The sequence below is a fragment of the Microplitis demolitor genome, chromosome 1 (genome assembly GCF_026212275.2).
Source record: "Microplitis demolitor isolate Queensland-Clemson2020A chromosome 1, iyMicDemo2.1a, whole genome shotgun sequence".
Classification (NCBI taxonomy): domain Eukaryota; kingdom Metazoa; phylum Arthropoda; class Insecta; order Hymenoptera; family Braconidae; genus Microplitis; species Microplitis demolitor.
This window is the reverse complement of record NC_068545.1, coordinates 18,589,730-18,612,897: the sequence shown is the minus strand read 5'-3', so window position 1 is coordinate 18,612,897 and position 23,168 is coordinate 18,589,730. Positions and strand designations below refer to the sequence as shown.

At 34.3% G+C, this 23,168-nt stretch overlaps 2 protein-coding genes across 5 annotated transcripts; one reads left to right on the top strand and one right to left on the bottom strand.

Annotated features, from left to right (window-relative positions):
- The first annotated feature begins 128 nt into the window (after positions 1–128).
- LOC103578331 (dedicator of cytokinesis protein 3) lies at positions 129–23,076 on the top strand. Of its 2 annotated transcripts, XM_008559366.2 has the most exons (15): positions 129–281; positions 3,681–3,764; positions 3,843–4,036; positions 4,415–4,563; positions 16,259–16,343; positions 16,415–16,873; positions 16,953–17,252; positions 17,333–17,537; positions 17,625–19,533; positions 19,655–19,672; positions 19,745–19,907; positions 20,281–20,718; positions 20,792–20,933; positions 21,028–22,424; positions 22,504–23,076. In XM_008559366.2, the coding sequence occupies exons 1-15, from the start codon at positions 245–247 to the stop codon at positions 22,675–22,677; spliced, it is 5,754 nt and encodes a 1,917-aa protein (XP_008557588.1). In that variant the 5' UTR covers positions 129–244; the 3' UTR covers positions 22,678–23,076. The 2 variants fall into 2 exon arrangements, with proteins under 2 accessions (XP_008557588.1, XP_008557599.1); XM_008559377.2 differs by lacking the exon at positions 19,655–19,672 and having other exon boundaries at positions 22,504–23,075.
- On the bottom strand, positions 4,783–10,616 carry LOC103578318 (innexin inx3). Of its 3 annotated transcripts, none has more exons than XM_008559352.3 (5): positions 10,331–10,616; positions 7,465–7,643; positions 6,965–7,389; positions 6,505–6,900; positions 4,783–6,436 (listed from the first exon to the last, which is right to left on the bottom strand). In XM_008559352.3, exons 2-5 carry the CDS (start codon positions 7,625–7,627, stop codon positions 6,230–6,232), a joined length of 1,191 nt encoding a protein of 396 aa, XP_008557574.1. In that variant the 5' UTR covers positions 7,628–7,643; positions 10,331–10,616; the 3' UTR covers positions 4,783–6,229. The 3 variants fall into 3 exon arrangements, with proteins under 3 accessions (XP_008557574.1, XP_008557562.1, XP_008557567.1); XM_008559340.3 differs by having other exon boundaries at positions 10,336–10,616; XM_008559345.3 differs by lacking the exon at positions 10,331–10,616 and adding an exon at positions 9,789–9,898.
- Positions 23,077–23,168: the final 92 nt, after the last annotated feature.

Here is a 23,168-nt window from a genome sequence, read left to right as displayed (position 1 = left end):
ATTTTTAAATTTTAGCATCCTTATAAGTCGTTCCTGGAGGATCACGTGACCAAAAGTGATAGCCCTTGTTGTCGGTTGGTGTCGCAACGCGGCAACGCTGTTTAGTTTAGTAAAAACCGTGTGGCACTTGTGTCTGGTGCAGCAACACACCCAATGTTTGTGTTGTTTTGATATTAAACGTGATAAACATTATATAAATATTTAAATAATTAAATATGTAGACATTACGTGGTAATAAACTAAAATGTGGACCACCACCAAGACAACCAAGTACGGCGTCGGTGAGTTTAAATAATTAACTAAAAATAAAATAATTATCTCCACTACGTCTTTTATCTTCTACATCAAACTCCTCATCTGTCAAACTCCAAATTATTTTATCTTGTATTAATATAAAAAAATTATTTTTTACACTTTAGTTGGTTTAAAAAATGTTTTTGACGTCGTGTCAAGTGGCTGATTGATTTATCGATGGGCTATGAGCTGTAAAATAATTTAGTGATGTTAAAAAATTTTAAAAAATGCCGACTAGACAGGATGGACAATCAGGAACGTGCTCCGTAAACGTGAACACGCTGGTTTAAAGTGTGCGCGCGCGTATATTTTGATACTCTTATGTGTTGGTCCATTCATGCATTGATCGTATTCAAGTACATACTACTCTACGATAGTGTACATACTATATAATATATTTATCTATATGTGCATGTATGTATGTCTTTATATATCTACATATGTAATAAGTAAATGTAAGAGCGAGTATTTTATAAGCAAAGTAACAAGAAGTACCGGGCCAGCGTTTTAAAGACTCACTGCAATCATCAATTGGCCGTAAGTAAAAAAAATCCCCTTGAGGAAGATGTCATTCAATTTTAAATAAATAAATAACAGTATATATTTATTGTTATTTAAAGGGTTTAAAAAAATCAATTAATGAAATATTAAATATTTAGCAGATCAGTACTACGTTTGATGAGGAAATATATTTATATTGGAGCGTCGAAGACAAAACAAACATAAAATTTATAATTTATCAATAGGATGTAGTTTTTATGAATGGAATCGACGATCGATCCCGTTGGATAGTTGACGTTTTAATCCGTGTACGTGCTCGAGGGTAATGGGTAGAGAGAAAAGAGAGTAGAGTGGATCAGGTGGATCGGATAGCACTTGAAACAGGATCCACTTAGCGAGCATTATACGCTTGAATAAATTCGTACTTGACACGACGTTTAGTTTTAGTAATTAAACTTTTTGCTCCTAACTTTTGTTTTAATTTTGGGTAAGAGTATCGTTTTATTGGGCGATATAAAAATAGACGGTGATAAGACTGATAGAATGTCAATTTTTATGCTCAGATTATCACCGACATCCCAGGGGTTTTAGTTTCATATTTTTTATTTTATTTTTTACTGTACGTTATTTTGCCGATATTTTCTTGTTCGTGCATGAAACTGTCGTTCAATTATTACCCACGCGTTACCTCAACAAAACGCTCCGGGTGGCACGCAGGTCGCTAAATAAAAAGAACAACTGTATTTATAAGTATATATGGAGTCAAAAAATATATATACGAATGCATGAGATACATTCATTTGCGGTATATACTTTATTAAACTACTGTGTAATGTCGAATGTATAAATATAGAGAACGCGTAATACTATATTTAAATTACTGATAGAGTGGCGGGAAAACAAATTTCACTTGGAATTTATAAATATAAACATCAAAGTTATTTTATTTAATGTTTTTTATTCAATAAAATCCATTCATTCATTCATAAATTGTTTGTTCGTACAACTATCTTATCATTATCATTTATTGCGTGTAATTTATTTTTTAATTAAAATGTTTTAATTGCCGTTTAAAAATTCTCATTTCCTGAACCGCTGAAATGATTTTTTTTCGGGAGATAAAACATTTTTTTATTCTAACAACAAAAAATACGTTATCGTATATTAGTGGGAAATTGAATGTCATCGTCATATACGAAGAGACAAAAAACGTTGACGTATTATAAATGAAATATATACTCAGTTCTTTTTTTTTTTGTAAACTCTGCATAAAAAATAATAAAACAAAATTCTGGCATACATTTTTGTCGTTTCATCACATTATCTTGCGTATCTTATAACTTTCTACGGTGAAAAATAAAAAAAATAGCTTTCGCTCAAGTACATTACTCTGTAGTTATTGAAATAAAATAATAATTTTAAAAATATGTAAAATCATTATGTTGTATATTATTATAAAGTTATATACACACATACATCTTAAAAGTTGGACAGAAATAAAACTTTCACCAAGTGGAGTACAAGATGCCAAGTAAAGATCAATAAAACATTTATTTGAAAGCATCCAGGCAGCTTTTAAAAATAAGTACAAAGTGCTTATGACTTCGGGCTAGTATTGTTTACGTCTGCTAGTAGTTATTTGTTGTAATGTAAACTTGCTGTACAATATATACATATATAGTTCAATGTCTTTGCCCACGTTTTACTTTTTTCTTTAGTACAGTAAGTACAGAACATATTTTTTAGTTACCCTCGTAGCTCGTGTAATAGTAACTGTCGCATGTATTATTACAGCTGTAGCTATAACTTTTACTATAACTATAGTGTTCATTCATCCCCCATCATACTTTAATTCCCATTGGCTTCTCTCTCCCTCTCTCTGTCTCTCTTTCTTTCCCTCTGAAACTTTTTCTCCCTAACACAGTGCAGAGGTTGTACCCACGTCCCTTGGAAATGTTTTATACACCGAAAGGGAGAGCTATTGATTTGATTCCCCGGGAAAACCTGGGAAACCAGTGAGTTGAAGAAAGACAAAGTGAGAGAATAGAACGAGAGTTGTAGCTGTGGAGAACAGAGTCACCCTACAATGTGTCTCTTATTCCTTTTTCTTTTGTCCTTTTATTCTTTTCTACTGCTATCATATCTCTATCTCTATACTTTAATTCAAACTACGGGCATCGTGTGAACTTGGCACTTTTGTTACCACACATTTATTTTATTTACAAAAACATAAAATACTTTATTTTTAAATATTTACGGCTAAAGTATTTTTAATTAATTCCAGTCCCGAAAATTAATTGCAATATTTTCTTTATTAAAAAAAAAAAACAAAATGATATGAATGAAGAATACGTCATTGTTGTTGACTTAAATTGTATGAAAGATGTATATTGAATGTATGAAAATAAAAAAAAAACATGTGTCAGACAAGAGAAGAGTAAGTGCAGACGGTACAGACGTCTCGGAATCACCGAGGCGTTGGTGTAAGCAGCAGCAGAAGCAGAAGTACGAGCAATACTTGCAGAATAAGTAGTACAAGTTACACACAACAGTATAGACATTTGAAGTAGTCAAAAGCAGGATGCGGCAACCATCCACACACTGTAATACATCAGGCGTAAATGCTCATTGAGATGCATCTCTCGTCGTGTCTCTAGCTTTGGCCGGAAGCCTGTATCATACGCACATTGTCAACTGACATCCGGCGTCCAAAGTTCATATATGAAAGTCTTTCTTACTCTAAATCAAATCAATTATAATTATAATATATATTTATATTTATTACACTAATTCTTAATCACAATTATTCCATCACATCCATACTTAATTAATTTATTTATTAATTAGATGATTAGATTAACTAATCAGAAATTGTATGGTTCTAGCCGTCTACAACTGGCGAGGAGACACTCGGTATGGCCTGCCACTGGAAATCGGAGATACGCTCCATATTTTAGAGGAATGCGCAGGTAATAAAGATAATTTCCAAGAAAGTATTATTGCTGTTGTTGTTGTTGTCATTAATTTTTTACAACATCTTGTCTTAGGATGGTACCGAGGGTTCTCGACGAAGAACCGAGCGGTGAAAGGCATATTTCCGAGCTCTTACATCCATCTGAAGCCGTGTAAAATCGAGAATGAAGGCCTCTTTGAGTCGGTGATACCGGAGGAAGATCCAGTGGTACGCGAGGTAACTCTAGTTCTGCGAGAATGGGGTGGAATCTGGAAAAGACTTTATGTGGTAAGTAAACGTCTGCCAACTTTTTTCTTATTCTTATTATTATTATTTTATCTTTCTTCTTAAATCTACGGATGTCGTATTAAAAAACGGCCTTCTCGGGCCAAGTACACTCAGACTGACTCGTGAATCACCAATGTAGTCATACCGGCAACTACTATATCTTATCTCAATACAATACATTAAAATTTTTTTTGTTTAAAACTCTATTATGACTCAAAATATTTATTTTAATACAATATCCATTGATCAATTTGAATTTTCAATATGTATTGATAAATATTGTTCAGTACTTTTTAATAGAAAACTCTTTTAAAAATATTACCGACTACAGTATTTGTATTTAATAAATAAAACATGATATTTATTATTTTTTTTCAGGAACGGGAAATTTACAAGTTCAATACTCTACGGAAAGTAATGAGAGAGCTATTGGAATGGCGACGACAACTTCTAGGAGGTACGTTGACAACAGACCAAACGAGGGAATTGAAATTACGAATCATCAACAAAGTCGACTGGGGAAATCGGTGAGTCAACCAGCATGGGCTCCTATAATTGGATTATTATTATTATCATTGTCATTATCATAATTATTTTTTTTTATTACTAATAATCAAATAGTCTGACAGTTGCTTGACTCATGCTCTCATTATTCCACATACTTTATTCAAAACCAATAATAATTAATATAACTTTTAATTACGTCAACTAACAATTATCATTAAAAGCCACGTACGAAAAAAAATATCTTTATTCGTCATTAATTATTACATTAAAATTTAAATATAACAGACGTATTGATACTCGTAAATATTTATGGTATATAATTACTACATATCACTTAGAAACATGCTATGATATATTATTTTTAATATAAAAAAAAAAAGAAACAAAGCTGCTTCTTATCTTTTAAAGCAATTCGATATTGAGAGGCTACTTTTTTTAAAACATACATTCGATACAATTAAAAGAAAGCTTTGTAAATAAATGACCGAGTGAACAAAGACAGTAATTAATCAGATTTAAAACTTATAAATAATACTAAATCTCGATTGGTCCTCAGTACTGAGCAGATAATTATAAAGTAGTTCCAGGGCACTAGTTTTCGCGATTTAAAGATAGAAACAATATTTATAAAGTATATAATTATTATTAATAATAATTATAAGATTTTTCTTGGAATAAACTCACGGTCTTTTTCATTATTCACCGTACGCAAACAAAGTACCTTACAGACAGCGAGATTATTCATATATTTATAAAGCTATTGAGAAAAAAATATTAAATTGAGAAAATTATTGAGGTCGCTCAAGGACAGTCGGAGCGGTTGCTGAACAAAGAAACATAATTATTAAATATATACTTTATTGTACTAAATATATATTTATAGATTGATAACGTTGGCACTATTTCGTTTTATTATTGTTAGTAATTATTTATAAGTGAAATAATGATAAAGTTTATGATGATAAAATTGTTTAGTGAAAAGTTTACGATACTGAACACAATAAAATACAATATGCCCTGGACGGAATATATTTATGCATTACGTTTTAGTATTTAGTTTGATAATAATATAAAATAATAAGAAACATGTGGATTATTATTATTAATTTAATTAATTAATTAATAATAATAATATTAATTAATTCCTACACGGATTTAACATTTATCAGTAATAATTATTTGTGCAGATGCATTACTGTTAATTTAATTGTCGTTATGATGACAGTACTCTGTTACTATTAATCGAGAATCGTCGTACGTCGCTTTGCATTAAGAATCGATCGAGTCACAGCCCACTGATTCAAAGCGCGTTTACTTTTTATAATATTTTATAAATTGTTATTATTTCTATTTTATTTTTTTATCTTTCGTATCACGCAAACAATTAAATTTAGTAATGCACAACAATTGCACCTTTATTGTCGATTTAAATTTTTAAAATTAATTATTTAAGTTTTTTAAATTTTTTCCTACGTCATTTTACACTGAACAAAAAAATTTGTTACTCATAATGAGTAATGCGCCTTATTTAATTAATCAAAATTTTGATAATTTATATTCCGGTCACGTATAACTAAAGTTAAAAAATTTTTAAAAAAACTACCGATTAGTAGATATTAAAATTTATAAATTTAATAATTAAGGCACCAGTGTATTATCACAAGTAATAACTAATAATTGTGGTATTTAAATCTCGGTATCTTTTGAATATTTTTCAATTTCCGGATAAATTGGTGACATTTCTAAAGTACTGGGTGCCGACGGTACGGAAGCCGGTGACGCTCCGCTACTTGATCCGACGTGAAGACGGCGACAAAGTTCATCCAGCAATTCATTGAATACCATCATGTTCATATTTTGGCCCAGCAAATGGAGCAAAAGAAAGTCTCCCACCTAAAACAGCCAAAAAATAATTACATATATTTATTTAAAAAATAAATATCAAAACAAAGTCTACTTACTTGTGTTTCGCGAACGAGACTGCCAGCTGCAGACGCTGTGCTAAATTTGAATCGTTTTTTAAGAATAGTCTCCCTCGTGCTGGGTAACAGAACAACGGCCATGCTGTATAGCAGCGCAACGCCCGACATAACAGCCAGTATGATAAACCAGAACCATAAAAATATGAATATCTTTTCATTGAGAATATTCAAAGCAAGTACACAGAGAGCGTCGAGTTTTTGTATCGATCCGGAGGCACCGTATTTGTGGAATGTACACTTGGTTAAACGTGGGAATATTTCAACCATTGGATCGCTTCGCTCGTCTTGATTCATCTGGCTGAATTTAACAACTTCTGTTCCGTATGTCAAGAATGCCCCGCCGAGGAATGTGTCCACAAAGAAAATGTTACCGACCTACGTAATTAAAAATAAATAAACCATTGCACGGCTCTTAAAATTTGAAATTTGAAATACTTACAACATTGACAAAATTTAATGCTTCACAGAAGAAATAACCAGCAGCATAACTATTATGCAAATGCAATGTGTCCATAATATATTGAATAAGACGTGATGTACGTTGCTGACGTTCTTGTTTGGTTTCAACAAGTGTACCACGCATGCCATCAGAAATCATTCTTATTTTACCATCTTCCCATTGCTTCCACATCCAGTGAGGCAGATAGAACAGTATTCCTTGGAAGAAAAGCATGAAAGGAACCCACTGATAATACGAGTGGTACTTTTTCTCTCCGGTATCTGTTCCAAGTCCGGGTGCTGCTACATGAGTACCCACTGGCTTCAATGCATTGTCTGGAAGCGTGTATGTGTATGTTATCCAACAAAAGGTGTTGATCACGTGCTCTGTTACCGCTGAATCGGCTATACAGTTAATAGGATCACCTGAAATTTAAAAAAATGGTTTTTTACTGCCGTTTTGGTAGCGCTGAGTTAAAATATATAATTAAAATTATCTACCGATTAAGTTGTTGGCTGTGACGATGATGCAACAGGCAAATAAAATAGCCGACGTGATTCTATAGTGAGCTCTGAAGACCATGTTATCAATGATGGCCTTGTCAATTAAATACCTCACTTTCACAAAACCAGCTACCGCTGATACAAGACCAAAAACTGCCATTTTTGTAACTTTTTATCTGAAAAAATATAAATAATTATAAATTAACGGCGTCAGTGGATAGAAAATATTTTAACTTGGACAAGTTGACAATGAGTGGCTGTACACTGGCTGAGCTTTATTAGTCAATTAATCGAGTCCGGGTGGGGCACGTGCTGTAACCAAAAGGTCAGCCACCAATTAATTTCACCAAAAAGCTCTCAGTACAAATTGTTTGCCAGGTAAATTAACAGCACGTGGGCTTTGATTACAGAATTTAATTTAATTACAGTAAAATGATTATCCTACATGTCTTAATTTAATTATTTATCTAAATATATACACACACATGAGATCGTGTGCCGAGTGCTTGCGGTCAATATCCCAAGATATTTTCTTAATTGAAATAATGATGAAAAAAAATATTTTAACTACTGAATTAACTCTCGGCGTCCTTCAGTTAATTTGACTCAATTGAAACGAATAAACGTAAAATTAATGTCATATATATTTTTTATTAATATAACATTTATTATTAACTCGTGGGATTTTCGAAGTTTGAACATAATTATTATTATTTTTTAGGGACTTGTGTAATCAGAGAGATTCGTCGTTTTTATTTTTTTGTCCTGAGGTCTGTGACCTGAATATTTTCTTTCAAACATTGAATTTATTCATAAATAAGTGAATGCGAAAGTATATTTACAAAAATTTTGAATATATTTATATTTATTTATTTATTTATTTATTTTGATGTTGGCAAAATTTTGGATAAAAATTATAAACTTTCTCTAGTGTCCTTGTGTCTTATTGTCATTTAGTTGGCAAGTTTCGGGACCAATACTGGCTTCTACCCAACATGTCGCGACTCATAATAATAGAAAAATGAATAAATATGAAGATAATAAACGAAAGCAAGAGATAAATTATTTCCGGAATTCATAGCATCCGGCTATGAGAAATTCATCTCAGTCATACATTTAACTATATATATATTCCAGAATATGATGTTGATAAAATAATAATAATAATTATCGTGTTGATATGCCGACTATTAAATTTAAGTTCGTGCACCACGCGTCCAGCTCTGGAATTCATGCCGGATGAGTTGAATAATCATCATTTACTCATAACCCAGTCTGACCAGATAAATTTATATAAGAGTAGTAATTGTTAATAATGATAAATAAACTAAAGAGAATTGTTACGTCAAGAGGTCTGCTGATTAATTTTTTTTTTTAAACCGATCCAATTTCACGGCTCTATGATCATATTTCATTATCACGAAAATACGATAACCGCAAGTGTAAATTGAATCTAAACCGCAATCTAAAACTTCGTGATTTTATTTTAAAAAAATTGCTTTGTCTCTTGAAATGAAACTTCAACAATGTCTTTTATATTCAAATATGAGTCACTAATTAACGAGTTAATAAATCATGTATAGACTTTTTAAAGCTCCATGTATGAATATGTATTTTTGGAGTGTTATAAATTTATAGTCTAGGGAAAAGTTAAATAAAATAAATAAGTAATAACAAGTAGTTAAGTTGCATAGTGAAAGGACGAGAATCTTATATTAGCCCAAAGCGCGTTGGCATTTATAATGTGTAATCATGAGACTAGTACAGTTAACTTACTACTATACTATTAAAATACATGAGTCAACACTCAAGACATTTATATACATATATGATATATATATATATATATATTCAAGAAATATGTTACAATAATAATTTAATTTAAAAATTTCAACTATTTTTTCCTTTACTATAAATTTATATCTTTCGATCTCTTATTTCCACTTGGTTCGTTACTTCTAATCCTCTTTTATCTTATATACATATAAAATATATGAAAAAATATATTTTACTAACGTACTTTATCACTTTGAAGTTTTATTTTCAAAGGTATACGTTAACAAAGATTCGAAAAATATGATTACGATAAATAAGTTAAATATATATTATACATATTTTTTATCTTTATTTTCTATGACTAAATAAAATGAACAGCTCATTTAAATAATTATAAATAAATTTAATATAATGAGTATTTAATTATACACACAATTGTTGGCGAAAGGAAATATATATATGTTTAGAAAAAATATATGAGGGCAAGAGTCAGTAAAAAAAAAAAAAGAATAATATTAACAATAAAAGGCCGCGAGACCACTTACTGATCGCACTTTGTTTCTTATGTAGTCTAGTATAAAATTACAAAATGCTTAATCTTTAAGTAGTCTGATGTTCACTTAGAGTAACAAACGTTTACGCGAGAATGTTATCAGCTTACATGACTTTAGCAAGTAAAGGACTCGAGCGAACTATTAAGACTAGAGTTTTTTTTAAATTTAATTTTATTACCCTCCATGTGTTTCAAATGTTTAAATAGATAAACAATCTTTGCGCATGTATGCATGTTATATCACGTCTACTGTTTGTGTACGCAATTTTAATGAGTTATTAAATCAAATTATGCTCCAGTTTCATCATAGACGATGTAGTTTAATGACTTTTTTTACTTGCCAATAAATAATTTAATAAATAAATGAATAATTTTTAAATAAAATATAAATTCCACTCAAATATTCACACGTTCACGTGAAAAAAAAATTCAAACTTGGCACTAAAATAAAATTTTATTAACAATGGTAATGAGCACAGTTAATTTAAATTATCTAAGAAAACTTAATAAGTAGTCACAGTAAAAATAAATCACCTCACCTAATCCTGCGATTATTTCCAAGCGCTTTCAGTAAATTCCACTTTTTTTTAAATTATTAGTATTATTACTAATAATAATAGTAATTTATTTATTTATATATTTATTAATTATTAATATACGGATATATTTTTTTAGAGTACGTAAAAAAATGAAAACAAATATAATTATAATAAAACAAAAAGCACTCGACGCTCGGGGGCTTTATGGAGTACAAAAAAAGTAGCGGTTACAGGAGACGCGCGTCGCGCCAACTCAGGGCCCGAAGAGCGACTCACAAGCAACTGGCTTGTAATTCTCTCTCTCTAGTTTGCTGCGTGGGCCCCACCACCCGCCATATTGCGCGCCACCAAGATCCACAAGCTTCACATTCACACAGACATCAGGATCCAGGTGTACAGCTTCGAAAATCATCTGAAACCAAATGCTGCTCATAGTTCAGTTGTGTTGTACCACATTATACAGTATCTAGATCCACATTCATCTTTACCTGATTCATCTAAACTTTTTCTTCATTCCGTCATTCGATTGTTCTGTTTCCTGGTTTGATAAATGACATGACTTGTTATTATCATAAAAAAATGGATAAAAGAATTTTGTTTAAAAAATACAAGACCAAGTGGCATTGGACAATGACGATGTACTTGAAAGATCTAGATGAATGATAATTCAAGTCTTGGTAAGAAGATACTTGGGGTCGTGACTTTTATCAAGTGCACTTGAGTCATGCGATGCCATTGCAACTGGAATAAGAACCAGTACGTAGAATTACTCTACACGAGTAGTAAAAAAAATATATAAATTGACTTAAGAAAAGAGAAGACGAAGCAGAGAACAGCGACCAGCATGACAGTGATCGTTCACACGATCGATAGCAAGTCAAGAAGCCCCACTGAAACGTGATGTTTTCATCTTGCTCGTGGTCATATGATCCACCTTTGCGGATCCTTGTCTGCTTAATACTCTGCTCGCATTTGCAATACCATGATCATCATCATCAGCAGCGGCAGCAGCAGCAATAGAGGAAAAAGCTTGCAGAGGTTATATGCCAGAGCTGGACTTTTGTGGTGGGTGAGCCAAGGTTTTCAGCACGGTGAATACGCGGTAACCATGCTGAGAACCTGTTCCCCCTTGGAGAGCGTCTGAGGCGAACGTTACAGGCTCTTTAAAGTCCCTCTTCCTACTTGTTTCGTGTGAATATGAAAGCGAATACGTATATGTGCTGTGTAGCACACAGACTGCTGATGCTAGTGAGGACGTGAGGATCGTGTGTACATGGACACTGTGTACCCTCAGTGCTCTTGTCGGTATATGTAGCATACTAATACTCGACACAATAAAATACTCTACAGAATATACCGATGTCAGTAAACTTATACCCGACTCTACTCCTTTAGCCTCGAGCCACGGCACAGCATAATAATGCCGGATTTCTTGCCGGCGTAACACGTGGGCTATTTCGTTCGTATCGTGTGCGAGTCTACATGTACGTCCACATGCTTGGGTTTTATCTCATCCGCTCGGTCGGGGTATTCCTGAATAAGAGAATATCTTGAACTTGAGTTCATGATGAAACATCTCTTCCTTTTCTCCTCCTTCATCTTCCCGCCTACTCTTCATTCCCATTACCAGCACCAGTACCAGCATCAGCCTCATCATCCTCTTGTACTTGTTCATCTCGCCACAGCTGAGTGTGTAGTGATGCTTAACTATATATATATATATACATATATATGTACACACTCAATGCAACTTAACTGAACTCAACTCAACTTCTATCCTCTTTTGTGTAGTGTGTTGGTCTTTCACATTTGGAGCTGCGTGGTTACGCGGTCGTAAGGACAAGCCTCAAACCCAACACGACACACAAGTAAAGGCAATAGTCAGCCATACCAGGGTTACTTGTACGTGTAAGTTTCAACGCCTGCGTATTCATCACACACATTTATACATGTAACTTTAATTATACAGGGAATAAGTTTGTGTGTGTGTGTGTGTGCTGTAGGGAGGCTGGTGGAAATGCTGCTAGACACGGGAACTCTGGCTACCGGTGATTCCTTGTACATGCCTGCCGGGTTTGGTTGTAAAAAAATTCAAAGGGCTTAATGAATGGCGGGAATCGTCGGACTTAATAAGTGTACAACCGGGTGCACTATCCTCGGCTCCGAAGCTAGCGATTCTTTCAGGTTATTTTCTTTGTTTGTACCAGCAAAGGTAAAAGAACTTTACTACTTCTGCTTCATCTCCTTCTCCTTATCCTTAAGCAGTTTATTACTTTCCTTGCATTACATTCAGAAGGAATAGCTCCAATGGCTCAATAATTATCAATGATTTCTGCCTACCGACTTAAAAATTTTTTTTTCACCCAAGTATTGCACCAAGGTCGCAGTAGTAAATCACTGAGTCGCGAAATCCTGGTCTTGGATCTAGTAGCCTTGAAAAAAAAATTGTTTAATCTTACGGAATTATGTACTTAGAATCGTGATTATTAAATATGTAAATTATAGTTTTGTTAAATTAAATAAATAGTGTATTATTAAATGCTAGCATACGTATGTAATATATGTCGTATGTAATAAAATTATTTAGTAAAGTGGACGGCAAAGTACGTTTAATAATGTAGCATTGGGACTAATTGTAAGTGAGGAGAGAGGGCTCGCGGGATTTGACCCTGACATCCATTATCTCACGTTTATTTTACATCGAAAACGACGGTGCTGATCGATATATATACGTACAATATCGAATGTACTTTGCCAGTATAGCACAAAAGAGGATTTCCATGTATATACATACATACATATATTTTAAGCCGGCGCCAGGACTGCCCACCCACGTTAATCCGGATTAAATCTCAATTTCACAGTATAATCTGCCCGCGACAAATTTCATCGTTACAAGGAAACCCTTTGCAATTTTCATATGCATATCTATGTTCATATATATACATACATTAATTACAACTTTATAATACAATGTAGTATATATAAGGAGTAAAAAGGGAGTTTTTTTTTTTAATTTATATGGAGCACATTGAACTTTTAAAATTTTTTAAGATGATTCAGTCCACGTTTTAGCAGCTCTAACTTGTGTTGTATTTTATTATATTTTAATAGAAATTTAAAAATGACTATTCTGTCCATACCGCGAGTTTAAAATGCTGCTGGAAATAAATACCAAGCATCAAATATGTTCTTTATATGTATATGTATATATATACATATATAGACTTAAATTTATTTATAATACGAGTTTATTCGTGACCAGTGACGCCAATGCATATATAGGACCAACCGGTTATCATCTTCTTAATTTCTTCTCGTCTTATTGGTCTATCTGACGTTATCTTTTTACTTAAAAAATTCAAACTAACACCTAGTGTATTCATATATCTTTACTATATTTAACACCAAGATTAAGGTCGCATATGCTTTACAAATGACATTTGAACCGATTGCATTGCGCTAATCTATTAATACAAGCGATTAATTATTTTTTTCTTTTTAAATTATAATCTCTATTGTGTATTATAAATTAATATCTAAACTCATGACACAGTTGCTTGCTTCGTAGCTAGGGGATCCAATTTTATCTTCCATTGTCATGTATTTTATATCGTCAGCAAAAATTAATTTATCACGGGTGGACTTTTTCTTGTGAGAAATTTAACATTAAACTTTGGACACTATGAATATTAATGAGACTAGATAGTAATAAAAAAAAGTTTAAAACTTTGATAATTAAATTGTCATTACGAAGTAGATGAGTAGCAAGTGAATGATTTGAAATGCTGATCTAAATGACTGTGGGATTTCTTCGGTTAAAGATAATAACTTGTCTATTGTTATGCATAAATATATAAAGTAATAGAGTATATTATATATATATATATATATATATATATATATATATATATATATATATATATATATATATATATATATATATATAAGCTGCCACTTTGTCTTGAGAGTGTATATTGTTGATTAAAATAGCACGAGGCTATCGAGTTTACATCCAATCCCTATCAGATTGTCTGATCATCTACGTCAATTACGATCTATGAATCAGCTTATTCAATAGTAACATCAAAATAAATATTAGATGAATTAATTTGCCCGCAATAAACATCCAACGTAACATAAATCTAATCTAAAACATGATCCAGCTCTTACAAGTTAATGCCGATCTTAAAGTAAATGTAATAAAAATATATTTTTTAACCCGGGGATTGGATTGGGACGGGCTCGAAACCCGTTTTCCAACATCAGGCCTTATTATTATTTTTAGTGCGAAAAGAATTTATATACATTTAAGAATATCCGATATCTTTGGAAAGGGACATAGGTCCCAAGACAACACAGCACGGCGGACATTGGCTGAACCTGTCTCCACGCATTCAAGTCTCTTACATTAGCTCTCGCCGGCATTCCATCAACCAAGGGGGCCTTTAAGGCCCATCAGGCACGGATACTACCTCTCATGGGCCCTTTTATCTTCATTCAAATATTCATTTTTCCATAAATTGTTTTTTTTTTCATTTGGCTAAAACTGCTCTGTTCTAAACCCGCCACGCCCATGACAATTTAATTCAAATTTTATTTTTTAATTATTTAAATAATTACCGCTTCTTTTCTCAAGCTCTGATTCATCTTGGCCCTAATTACACCGGAGTAGGTAATTTTAAAAATAATTTGCTGATAGATTTCATTCGAGGGGTTCTTGGGATAGGTACACCATTGACCGGCCAAGGGTGTGGGAGTCATGAACACCGGAAGACTTCTGCTCCAAGTTTACTAACAAAGGCGAACAGTGAAGCTGACCGATGGCATATGTTTGGTATATGGACATACTTATATACCTGCTTACATATACATATACATATATATGTATATATATTAGTACATATATTTTATCTTTACTCTTAAACTGAGAGAAGGCTCTTAAGAGGAGAGTTTTAGGGATCACGCAGGTTCATTCTATTCAGGTTTATTCCAATTCCCAGAGCTCACCGACCGGAGCCTCAAAGGTATTCCCAGAGTGGGGTCTGAGTCTGGGTCTGAGTAAAGCAATCGCGAAAGTGACTGAAAATACCATTCGCCACAATGCCCCCCGGGAGATTTGGGAATTGTAAATAACCTAAGGTTTGACCCCAAAGACTTCGGACTCGCTCGACCGAACCTTTTAAAGTAATGAAAATTTTTTTTAAAATTCATGACATTGCTCTTCTGTGGTCGGTTAATTTTTAAGGACTAATTTTTTTGTCTTTGTCGCAAGCTGCAAAATATATATAAGTATACATTTATTTTATTGTCATGTGCAATGGGATTTTGAATAAACAAAAAAAGGTTTTTTTTTACTGAGACGATGGTGTTTTTTTTCTCGGTTATTTTTTCTGGTACTGAGGTAACACTAGAGGTTTACCTGCATTCCATTCACGGTTACGAAGGGTACGAGGATCGAATAAAGGTGAAGTACTTTCTTTGTGGTCGAGTATGTTCCGAGATATTTGAATGCGTCACGTATGAGAGTAAATATACACATATATATAAATATGTGTGGATGTGAATTATATGAAAATTCCAATAAATTTAATCCGCCCACGATAAAGAAAAATTTTAATGCGTTTAAATAGCTGGCGCGAAGTAAATAACATTTTTTTAATCTAAGTATTGAACATAAAAAATATACGTTGAGAAAAAATATACAATTGATGGGTAAATATGTAAATGGAGTAAATAAAAAATTTGAAGAAAACATCTGATTAAATGAATTTTAAAAATAAATAACTCGATTACACAAATTTAAGTAAACAGAATTTTTAAAAGAATTTTTCGGTAATAAATTTTAATTATGAAACATCAGATAATTATTATTAAATAATAATGATAATTTATAAATAATTTATTATTTTTTTTGTTAAAGGAAACTTGGGTTGGATCTGGTACCGCGTCAAGGAGCACACATGGTCGATCCAGATTCAATGTCAGTCGTGGAACTCTACCATGTGGTAATTAATTAATTAATTACTTAAAAAATTAATTGCAAGGATTAAAATTACAAATTTTTTAAAATTTCTAGCATTTGCAAAGCGCAGAAAATTCTCAAGGTGCATCAGCACGTGGAACCCTCCGCCGCAAAGAGCAGAAAAAAGTTCTAACCCATCATCTTTATTTTTGCATGCGCGATTTCGGACATTCCGTAGGCGAGGATACTGAAATATATTTTTCCCTGTGGGATTCTCGCCGCGGCGAGTATCTGAGCGAGAGATTTCTCGTTAAAATATCCAAAGAAGGTTTTTCAAATTATGTTGAAAAGCTACACAGCAACTGTACCATTTTTACTGACCTCGGTAACGCAGATCTCAGTCGGGATTTGTACGTGATTGCTCATGTGATGCGTTGCGGTCGCATGCTTTACTCCGATTCAAGTAAAAATAAATCTGGAAGTGTTGTCTATCGTCGGCCACATGGAGTTGGTGTCTTATCTCTCGCTGAAGCTGCTCAAGATCACGCTGAAGAACTCGAGATGACATTCAAGGTTACTCTTATTTTTAGTTTAAGAAAATTTTTTTAACATCCTGATTATTTTTAATTAAATTAATTACGTACTCCCGCAGGTGTATCAAGGGGAAGAGAAAGAGTTTCATCAACTGCATGAGCAGATAATAAAAAATAATAAATGTTCACCGCTACCAGGGCAGCCGAATTACGGAATAGTGGTGTCCCTACGTGTGTTACACGGGGAGCTGTCACAAGTCCGTGAGGAACATCCTCATTTATTTAAAAACGTATGTTTAACACGTAAACTCGGTTTTTCTGACGTCATAATGCCGGGTGACGTGAGAAATGATTTGTACCTGAGACTAGAACGCGGAGAATTTGAACGCGGCGGTAAATCGACTGGTAAAAATATCGAGGTAATTTTGTTTTAATTACTCGTTTATTTTTATGTCAATATTAATTAGAACTAATTACTAATGAAATGTAATTAATTTAGGTAACAATGCTGGTGCTCGATGCCGAAGGGAAACCACTCGAAGGCTGTTTATTCGGCGCCGCTGGTATGGAAGGTAGTTCTGAATACCAAAGTTTAGTAATTTATCATCACAATAGTCCTTATTGGGGAGAGACTGTCAGATTAGCGGTGCCAATTGAAAAGTTTTACGGTAGTCATATAAGATTTGAATTCCGTCACTGCTCTAGTAAGTAATGACAATTTAATGTATATATAATAAATTAAAAATTACAGTATCGTAAATAAATAAATAAATAAATAAATATTTTTTTAGCTCGCGAGAAAAGTGATAAAAAATTATTTGATTTTGCATTCGTACGTTTAATGGAGCCAGACGGAGGTGCTACAATCCAAGACGGATTGCACGAGCTCTACATATATAAATGTGAAGAACGTGCCAAATTAGATTCATTGAGTTACTTGTCGTTGCCATCAAACGCCCGTGAGCCAAATTGTCCAGGAGTGCCACCGTTTACAAGATCACCCAAGGAAGCTGTTTTCATAACGACATTACTGTGCAGCACAAAATTAACGCAGAATGTCGATTTGCTGAGTTTATTACAGTGGAAAGCGCATCCGGAAAAAATAGCAGAAGCACTAGGACGGGTTTTACGACTCGACGGTGAAGAGCTCGTTAAATTTTTGCAGGATATACTTGACGCTCTATTTGCGATGTTTCATACTGAGGATGGTAATTCAACAGCGCACTCTGGTCTAGTATTTCAAGTCCTTGTTTCAATATTTAGTCATTTAGAGGACGTTAAATTTGAACACTTCAAGCCTGTGATAGACGCATATATATCTGGTCATTTTGCAGCAGCATTAGTTTACAAAGGTCTACTAAGTAGCGTCCAGCATTGTGCTGATTGGGTTACCGCTGCTGAGAAACAAGAGCCTATTATGAAGTGTTTCCGTTCGCTCGAGTACATCTTCAAGTTTATCATACAAAGCAGACTGCTATTTGCTCGCGCAACTGCTGGTCAGTACGAGGACAGTTTCAAACGTGATCTCTACTGCGTATTTGCGGCATTAAATAAAATGCTCACGTTGACATACGAAACTGTTTTGTATTCCCAAGTCGCATTACTGCTGTCTATATCTGCTGTTTTCGAGCAGCTCGAAGTTGTTCTACCGGCACTAGAAGTTGCTAAACTAACATGCACGATGCTGGACTCGGTACCTCGAGAACCACCGCCGCAACTTTTGCAGGCCAAACTTCTGGCAATTAAGAATCTTGTTACCTCAATACTATTTCAGGATGACGAGAGCAGAAATTTGTTACTGATGACCATTTGTCGTCACTTGAGAATACACTTGGCGAGAAGAGAAGAGTTGAGATCTTGCACAGACATATTGGGAGAAATATTGAGCTTTCTTTACAAACGCGGATGTGATACAAATAAAGTTAACAATTGTATTCATCATGACATTGAAATAATATGTATATCTATACTCGATGTTTTGGTACAGACGATATTAATAATTGTCAATACCAGTGGACCAGTATTGGGATGTCTCGTTGCCTGTCTGATTGGACTCCTTCAGCAGCTAGACGAGTACCATTATGCGCGACTGTGGGAAGAATTAAGTCACGGTGGGGAACGTAAGCCACTGAAAGATTTTCTTTTTCGGGTATTTTTGGTCCTAAAGGATCTTGTCCGTCAAGAAGTATTTCCGCCCGATTGGCTGGTAATGAGAATGCAGGCCAATAACGTTATTTTGAAATCATTACAAGAACTAGCCCAACCACTGGCGTTCAAATTTCTCCATGGCAACTTTGATTCTCAACTCTGGTCAACGTATTTCAATCTCGCGGTGGCTTATCTCACCCAGCCGTCGCTGCAGTTGGAACATTTTTCCGAAGTTAAGCGCGAAAAAATAGTGGAGAGATACGGCGACATGAGAGTACTTATGGGTTTTCAAATTCTGTCGATGTGGTCGCATTTGGGAGAACGTAAACTTGAATTTATACCGGGTATGGTTGGGCCTTTTCTTGAAGTGACACTTGTTCCCGAAAGTGAATTGCGTAAAGCGACGTTACATATCTTTTTTGACATGATGGAGTGCGAGCAAGTAGCACGTGGCAGCTTCAAGTCCGTCGAGTCCGAGCTCATTGATAAACTAGACATTTTGATAAGCGAAAACAAAGGAGACGATGAATACCGTCAATTATTCAATACCATGTAAGCAAATTTTTTTTTTACCACTTACTGAAAATAATTTTTTTTTTATGCACACTACTTTTAATAACACACTAACATATTAATTATTCTAATTGCTTATTAACTTTTTACGCTGCTTCAGGGAGCATCTTAGCGCCGTGTAAGTTATCTAATAATTTATAAATAACTGATAGTTATTTATGTTAATCGATTGTTTTGTATCAATTTAAAGGCTGCTGGATCGTGTGCAGTCGGAAGATCCAACGTGGAAAGACAGTGGTACGGCATTCATTACCTCAGTTACCCGGCTACTAGAGAGACTTCTCGACTACCGGAGTGTTATACAAGGCGACGAAAACCGTGACAAACGCATGTCATGCACGGTTAATTTGTTGGTAAGAAAATACAAATAGATAAAATAATTGTTTATTTATCACATTGACGTCAATATCTCAGTTAATAATACACCAATAAATATTAATTAAAAATTATACTAATTACTTGTCTTGCTGCAAGTTATTTATTGCAAACAAGTGTGAATAACCGTGATAATTGACCGTGAAAATTATTTGCCACGTGTTCTTCTTATGCAGTTATATATATATTTTTTTTATGAGTATATAAAGAGGATCATAAAGTACTCGGTGAGGTCTAATGACTTGTCATTTATAGATTGAGTATTACAGTGAACGGAATATTTTTATTTAAGTGATTATTTAATAATAATAATAAATAATAATAATGGGTCCTATTTCATTGTTTCTACAGAATTTTTATAAAAATGAATTCAATCGTAAAGAAATGTACTTACGGTACATTTACAAACTTCACGATCTCCATTTGGCAGCTGAAAATTACACAGAAGCTGGATTTACGATGAAACTATATGCGGATCAATTGAGCTGGGACTCAACGATACTGCCCGCTGATCATGTGCATCCTCAACAGGCAGAGTGGCAGCGGAAGGAACTTCTATACTATCAAATAATTCATTACTTTGATCGCGGCAAGTGCTGGGAGAAGGGTATCCCTCTTTGCAAAGAGCTGGCTGGACTCTACGAGACACGTCTGTATGACTACGCCAAGCTCAGTCAAATTTTAAAAATGCAAGCTAAATTTCTCGATAACATTCTTACGCAACTTCGACCCGAGCCGGAGTACTTCCGCGTCGGGTTTTACGGTCTCAGCTTTCCACTATTTGTTCGGGTGAGTAATTTATATGTTTTTAATTGTTTATTTAAGTATTCAAATATTTATATTATTTTTATCATTATTACAGAATAAATTGTTTATTTATCGCGGTTTGGAGTACGAGAGAATAGGTGCCTTCACACAAAGACTTCAAACAGAGTTTCCAAGCGCACAGATACTAACTAAAAATTCCCCACCGGATGATAGCATTATCACTGCTGAAGGTCAATGTAAGTATTTTATTAAATCCCCTATTAATAATTCATCATCGTGCTGATGATAATTATTATCATTAATAATCCTTTGATAATTTTGTATTAATAGATATTCAAATCTGTAACGTAAAACCAATCCCGGAAGAGAGTAGCTTGGCATGTACAGTAGGAGAAATACCGGAACGTGTGGTTGCATTTTATCTCGTTAATGACGTACGTAAATTTACATTCGACCGACCCTTGCACCGGGGGCCAGTTGACCGTGAAAACGAATTCAAATCGCTGTGGATTGAACGCACGACATTAACTACAGAGGCCAAGTTGCCGGGTATATTACGCTGGTTCGAAGTTATTGAACGACGATCAGAGCTTTTAGCACCGGTACAGTATGCATGCGAGACGATGCAGAACGTCGAGACGGAATTACGTCGTCTGGTGGCTCAGTACACCGCGGAGCCACATCGTAATATAAATCCATTCAGTATGAGACTACAGGGAATAATAGATGCCAATGTAATGGGAGGGATAACAAAATATCAAGAGGCTTTTCTGACTGCTGAATTCGCGCGACAGAATCCTGAGATGGTACCGCATGTCAATAAATTAAAAAATTTAATTCTTGATCAAATAAGCGTATTAGAGTCGGGGCTTGTTCTTCATGGGCAAATAGCACCAGCTGGAGTGCAGCCGCTCCACAAGAGACTGATTGAAAGATTTACGCAGCTAAAACAGAGTCTGGGTAATTTAACAAGACAACGTACAATTCATCAAGACAGTATTATTAATTCGCCATTGCCACCATTGCCAATAAATGAGAAACAACGACCGGCTACTCTAGACACCGTGGGATCAAGACTCTCTCATGCTGACAGTGACGGATTACCTGAGGACGAGGGATTTTATACGCGAGTAGACGGAGCACCGCCGCCAATACCACAACGCGAAGTGCGGCCACGTTCAGTCGGGTATGGATCGACACCACCGAGACTGACTCATCACAGGACACTCAGCAAACCTCTGAGTCCCAAACTTCCGCTAAGGCACTCACTGCCGACTCCGACTGATGGCCAAGACCAAGCGAACATGCGGAGTTCCTGGAGTGAACCGGGACCCGAACAAGCTCCGCCTCTGCCACCTCGAGGCTGCACTCCCGACAAACGAGAGTCTAATAACCCCAGTATTGCTGTACCACCCGCACCTCCCAAGCGACTGACGACTCACAGACGCAACACCGATTGGAGCACCGAGGATGACATTGACAACTCAAATGACCTCAGAGACACCAATGATTTGAGAGACTCAGGCATTTCCACTACCAGTTTCCAAGACTTTCAGCAACACCTCACTAATTTAAATAATCTCAGCTACGAAGACTTTGAGCCGCGATCAAGAACTAATGATATCATGAATATTTCACCGCCTTCTGTGATAAGTTCACTCAATGTTTCTACTGTTAGCTTTATGAGTTCTACATTCCAAGGACCGCAAATTATTCTGGATCAAGATGTAATTTTTTTTTATTCAGTACCAATAAGTATAAATTAATAATAATAATAATATTAATAATTAATTATTTGTTTTATAGTCAAGTCCGCCACCAATCCCACCAAAAGTAAATCAAGACACACCATCAGCGCCTTCAACTCTTGAGCGGGCGAACCGCGTCCACGTCCACGGGGGAACTGGGCACGTCGAAAATTACTCGGTGCCGAAATTACAAACTCTGTCCGTCGCAACTGATGGCGAGAGTACTGTATAATATTACGAGTCGAATCTCCTCCTAGTCTTAGCAGTAGTCATTATTATTATTATTAAAAATTAAATAACATATTTAACAAGAGAAAATACGTTTTTATGTATTGCTGCACAACCCAACAGTGAATGTTGGGAAAAAAGAACACAAAAGATAATTATTGATATTAATTACAAAAATTAGCTTTAAGATAATCCATAGTTAAGAGAAACCGACGTTTTATTTTTTTTTTAATAGTGCTTGCAATCGAATTAATTATGTAAATCAGTAATCTTTAATTGTTTTTTTTTCTTTTTATACAGATATTTAATTTTTTTGTTAATCCGTAACTCAGATGCGCTTCCGGATTTAAAAATAATATTTTACAACAAACTTATTTATACACTTAGACTGTAATCTTTTTAACGCGTAGCTTATATATAAATTAATTTATATAATATATTATTAAATAAATAAATAAAAGGTCAATGTATTAAAATAATAAATAATATTAAGAT

Coding starts and splice junctions, on each gene's coding strand:
- LOC103578331 (XM_008559366.2), top strand. CDS start 245: ATGTGGACCACCACCAAGACAACCAAGTACGGCGTCG. Junction 17,538..17,624: donor TGAATTCCGTCACTGCTCTA/GTAAGTAATGAC, acceptor ATATTTTTTTAG/CTCGCGAGAAAAGTGATAAA. Junction 20,719..20,791: donor GCTTTCCACTATTTGTTCGG/GTGAGTAATTTA, acceptor TCATTATTACAG/AATAAATTGTTTATTTATCG.
- LOC103578318 (XM_008559352.3), bottom strand. CDS start 7,627: ATGGCAGTTTTTGGTCTTGTATCAGCGGTAGCTGGTTTTGTGAAAGTG. Junction 7,390..7,464: donor CACAGCCAACAACTTAATCG/GTAGATAATTTT, acceptor TTTAAATTTCAG/GTGATCCTATTAACTGTATA. Junction 6,901..6,964: donor CATTAAATTTTGTCAATGTT/GTAAGTATTTCA, acceptor TTAATTACGTAG/GTCGGTAACATTTTCTTTGT.